General features: G+C 20.5%; 1 protein-coding gene across 1 annotated transcript; it reads left to right on the top strand.

The window, feature by feature from the left end:
• Window positions 1-2918: 2918 nt before the first annotated feature.
• On the top strand, window positions 2919-3640 carry LOC112592641. Its single transcript, XM_025336785.1, has 2 exons — window positions 2919-3097; window positions 3167-3640. Exons 1-2 carry the CDS (start codon window positions 2977-2979, stop codon window positions 3637-3639), a joined length of 594 nt encoding a protein of 197 aa, XP_025192570.1. The 5' UTR covers window positions 2919-2976; the 3' UTR covers window position 3640.
• The last annotated feature ends 2479 nt before the right edge of the window (window positions 3641-6119 follow it).

Genomic DNA, 6119 nt, shown 5'->3' on the forward strand with positions numbered 1-6119 from the left:
AACTTAAAATGTTATTATTAACAAAATGTTTACATTTTCAAAATATGTATAAGTATAACAAAAAACAAATACATTTATTATATACTTAAGTAATATATTTACATTTACACTTATAAATAATAAAAGTAAAGAGTCTATATAAAACTCTATAAAAAATAAAATAACTCATACTGCAGTATTTAAACAAAAAAATATATTTAAAATAAAACACTCATAATTACAAAATATTTATTTGTTATGATCAATTCATACTGAAAAATATGATAAAGAACTTTTATTTTCTACTCATTCTATACCATTATACTAAACAAACAATGTATATTATTTTTAATGTTTAATAATTAATTATTCTAAATAATTTTGAAGGAAATTATGAATTAATGTAAAAAATATAATGTAATAAATATTTTTTAATAATGAGTGTTAATATTCAAGAATAATTTAGTTATTTATTTAAAAAAAAAAATATTTGAATTAATTAATAGATTTCATATTAATATAATAATTTATTGTAGCTTCTTATATATTAGTATAATGCCATTATGAATTTACAAATTAAATTATACTTATTCATTCCTTGTGAGGTTTTAGGTTTTTAAAGAAGTAAATAGATATATATATATATTTTTTTTTATATTCATCTTTTTATATTTAATTTACAATTAAAGTGTTGAATTGGTGCATAATATAAAATCACATAGACACAGAATTTACCATTTTATTAATATTAAATGCCTATTAATTTTTAACAATCATCAATTCAGTATTGAAGTATGATTAATTGATTAGTATTAAACTTCTAATATTCTTAACATCATGTATTCATCATATTTATTTATATATTTTTTTTATTTATGAGTATAATTTATTTAATATTTTTATTTTTATTTAATTACTTAATTTGGAACATATAAATACATTTAAAATATATGTTTTCATTATCATAATTGTGCAATTATTAATAATTATAATATGCTTATGTACCTATGACCCTTTAAGTATATTAGTGATTATCATTTTAATTAGATTTTTATTAAAAATAAATATTATTAGTAAAGTAATATTAAAAACTTAACTAAAAGCTAATTTGACAAATGTATCAAATATTTTTTTTTTATACCTACCATAAGATAAAAAAGACAACCTTTGAAAAACTATTAAAATGTTAATTAGTCTAGAATATATATATTTTTTTATTTATTTAATAAAATATATTACTATCTATTTAATAATAATAACAGAAAAATCAAAACCTAAGTCATAAAATGCATTATTTTATAATAATATTAAATGATTATTAATGGATAGGTACAAGTATGAAGTAAACAATACTGATTTACTCACTATAATTATTAAATATTTATACTACGCTATTTTTTCAGGTTAAAATAATCTCAAATGTCTGTACAATATACATACAATTAGAATTAAATATTTTATTATTTTTGTATACATTTTTCTTTATAATCATCATATATTATTTTATAGAAATGTCAAAAAAAAAAAATAAATAAATAAATAAATAAATAAGATTGCATGCGTCATAATATAATATACTGCAGTGTTTTTATTCAGTATAGAATTTTGATTTATAAATAAATAGATAAGCTGAATCATAGATGTGAACATTAAAGAAAAACATTTCTAATGTTCATGATCATAGATTAAAAATATAATATTATATAGAATCAATAGAATCCAATAGGGTGTTGAACAATGTTCAGCTGTGAGGCAAACCATCATTTGACCTCCCATGCACCCAGTTATTAATTCAATTTTTTTTTATTTATTTAATAGTTTAAATTAAAAAAAGAAAAATTATTATAGAAAATCCAATGTCTGGTATCCTACCCAACTACCAATTTTGGTTTACCTTAAAAAAGACTACTTTGGCATGCTATTGGTTAAATCATTCGGGTTTAAAACAAATAATAAATTTAGTTCACAATTTAATGTTCAAAAACTTATTGAAATTGCTTATGTGTAGTAAGAAAAATAGTCAAGGTTTTCAAATAGTAGTTATTATGGATTAAAAAAAAGTTTTAACAAGTACTTATCGATTACAACCAAGCCTGTACATAAACAAGTAAAAGTTAAAGTTAAGTTAATTTTAACTTTTTAACTAAACTTTTTTAAAATCAATTTTCAATAACTTAATTTTTAACTTAACTGATTTTTATTGGTATTAACTTAATAAATAACGAGTTACTTTTAATCATACCCAAATTAAGTTATTTTAAAAATAAATAATAATTAAATAATAAATATAATACAATTGTCAATTATTATTGATTTATGATTCTTATTGGATAAACATTTATTAAAATTAGAAATAAAATTAAATTCTTGTTCCATAAATTAAAAAATTATATTTTATTTTATTTATCTTTTAGTACCTACTACTTAACCCTTTCAGTCCCCTTGTCCATTGCAATGGACATGTATTTCAATTAATTATCATAAATGCTATGTAATATGTAGGGATGTGAAACTTGAACTATATTTCTTAGAATATTCTTAAGTTTATATTAAGTTACTTTTTATAATAATAACATGTATTAAAATATCATTTTTAAACGATTTATTAAAAATAATATTCAATTATACATGGTCATTGATAATACACCTATGTAATCAATTTCGGATTTTTTTTTTATTTATCTGTGGGATCTGGTAGCACTGGATAAATTGTAAAACGATTAATAAACGTCTTGACTATGGTTTAAAATTATTTGATAAGAAGTTATATGTACGATAATAAGGAAAAACAGCTGAGTTTTCATTGTCCATTGTAATGGACATTATGACCAAAGTGTCGTGTTATTATCACGCACGTGCATCGTTCGGGTTTATTATCAAATTAGATTTACCGGCTATTTTTAGATGTATTTATATTTTTCATAACAAAAGAAATTACATTTTAAGTGAGGCTTATTCTGAAATTTTAAGTATTATTTTTTTTGGAAAAAATTTAAAATGAATAAAATACTAAACGATTTTGATATTGTTGAAATGCTAAATGGTTATGACTCGGAATTGGATGCTTTAGATAGTGATGATGAAAATGGAAATAAGCTCGATGCTCAAGTTGAAAAAGGTAATAAAATTGTAATTAGTGAAAAATTAAAATAAATACATTTGTTTAATAATTAATTTATACACATAGATACATTTCCAATTGAAGAATTCGAAAATTTAATGGAAGAATTTAATGCTGAACATTTAGAAGAAGTAGAGTTGGATCAGTTTGAAGAAAATGTCAACAATATTGAACAAGTAAATGAAAATGACTTAAGTACACCTCACAGTCCAATTGATAATTTAAAATTAACAGAGAAAAAAGATATAAAATGGCAAAGGAGTCCTTTCCCTAATTTAAATTTAAATTTGCAACCAATTGATGATATACAACCTGAAGTTATTGGGTCTGATATGATTGACCCTCCAATAAAATATTTTTCAAAATATTATAGTGATGTAGATTTTCAATTAATGGTTCAATATACTAACATGTATGCATTACAAAAAGGAAAAACTTGGAAAAATACAGATATAAAAGAAATAAAAATATTTATAGGTCTCCATATCATAATGGGCTGTACAAATTTTCCAAGAATCAGAATGTTTCATAATAAGTAAATGTATTCAACTATTTTTTTTTTTTTTTTATATATAATAAATAGATAATTTATAATATATTATATTATATTTATATTTTTTAGTTACTTTTGATTTTAAAAATTTGTTTTTGTTTTTATAAATGGAATATACCATAAGAAAAATAATTATGTTTTAAATATATTGTTCAGTTATACTTAATTTTAGAAAATTGTTCAAGTTTTGTTTTATTTTTATAAAGGATATTATACAAAAATTATTTTATTATTAATTTATGAATGCTATTGTTATAATGAAAAAATTGTTATTATATTTTATACTTTATATGTCTATTTGAATTGTTTAATTACATTTTATTAAGTACCAAACTTAAAAATTTTATTCTCATGTCATTTTTTCCTCCGAGTCATAATGTCCATTGTAATGGACAACCCTCCCATTTTGGCAAAAATGGGTAAAAGTACCCCCAACTTTTTTTATTGGATTTACAATGTTCTAAAAATAAGGTTTCTTGATTTGAATATTTTTTTTTTTACCTATTTCATAATTTGGGACTGAAAGGGTTAATTCTTTTCACCTGTATTTTAATTTTCCAAATTTAGTTATTTTATGTATAGTAAATCTTTTTTTTGGGCTTAATAATGTTTATGAATTTTATAATTTCAAACTATTTTACTGGCTATTTTATATATTAAAAAAAAAAATAATAATAATAAAATAATAACTTAAGTTAATAAGTTAATTGAAAATTTCCATATAACTATTATAACTTATAACTTAATTGAGTTTAAAAAAAAATTAGATTAACTATTAACTTTTACTTTTCAAAATGTATTCTATCAATTAAATAACTTAACTCAGTTAAAAATTATCATAAATTTACCCACGCTTTATTACAACAATATCTATTGTTAATAGTTAGTGTTAAATTTTAGTAAAAATATATTCTATGATTTTTGAGTCCACATAGTGATGTGATAAAGGATATTTTTTTAAATCTGTGCTACAACCAAAATCAATCAGTGTCAGAGATGGTTACTGGTTAGATTTATAATTTTATATTTAGATCAGTGAATTCGAGATAATAAATTAATAACTAGGGCTAAGATTTTAATGACCTAAAAAACCTAAAAACACCTGAAAAATGACTCAATAAGAAAAAATTACCAATAAAATGCTCGAAAAAAATAATTATATTGATAAATTATAATTATTATTTAAAAATGAGTATATAATGCAAATGTTTTTAAGTATAAAGATAAAATAAAATTTTTTATTCACCTTTAGTAGCTGAAATAAAAGTTTAAGTGTAGTAATTAATATTTATGTTTGTTTAGCTATAAGAACATAGATTTGAATAAAAATTACCAATACATATCTCAAATATGTTTGGTATAAGACCGACAATGGAAATATTAGAGAAAATCAACTAAAGACACATTATGGATGAATAATAAGTAAAAAGGCGGAATGAATGAATAGATCAATACAACACGAAACATGAAGAATTTTTAAAACTAACAATAGAAGAAAAAGTAAAAGGAAAGAGTTATAGAGAAAGGCCTTGTTAGGAATACATTCAACAATTAATAAAGGACTATAAGAATGGGACTCATATGTACGATTGAAAATAATAATAGATAATAGAGTAGAGGATGGTTATAAATGAAACTACAGATTGACACTAAAATACTTTAGAGAAATTGAAAATTAATAAATAAAATTAATGAAATTTAACATTTATTTTAAAGGAATTCTAAAAGCAATTGTTGTCAATTAAAAAAAATTCAAACCAACTTTTTAAATTATTATTAATTTACAATCATAGATATCTTTAACTATATACTCAAAATATAAAATTAATCTAATATATTAAATAAAGTTATTACTAAAACTAAAATACAACAACTTACATGTGTCAACTAGAAAAAAAAACACCCGATAGAAACTTATTAGTATTATCATATATTCATTTGTTATGACTTATGACTAAATTATAAAAACTAGTGAACTGTTTGAAAAATTCTCAGTTAATTTATAAATCATTCTGTGCGAGATTAACTTTTAAGTTCAATTGTTTTTGATAGAAATAAAAACAAATTTAATTTGGGCTTTATTTGCATAGGAATTTCCTAGTAGGTACATTAATATATTATTTAATAATTAGTTATCTATAATAGATTATTATAACTATTTTACAACATTAATTATTACGAGCACTCTATAGTATATGAAAACAAAAGGTTATACTATTTGTAAGCCATATCCAATGTGTGCAAAAACATAAAAAATTATGAAGAATTAAAACCTTTTAAAGTAAAAATAGTTAAATAAAAAACATATTGAATAGGTTAGTAGATATTCAAAATCTTCATCATCTATCTAACTACACTGAAAATTGTATCGTATTTGCAATGAAAAATCAACTCAAGATAATATTATTATTACAGTTGCAGTATAGATAACCTAAGTACAATATTTTCGGAAAAGGATACAATCGG

This window comes from Melanaphis sacchari, unplaced genomic scaffold (genome assembly GCF_002803265.2).
Source record: "Melanaphis sacchari strain LSU unplaced genomic scaffold, SCAv2.0 Contig182_pilon_pilon, whole genome shotgun sequence".
NCBI classification, from domain to species: Eukaryota; Metazoa; Arthropoda; class Insecta; order Hemiptera; family Aphididae; genus Melanaphis; species Melanaphis sacchari.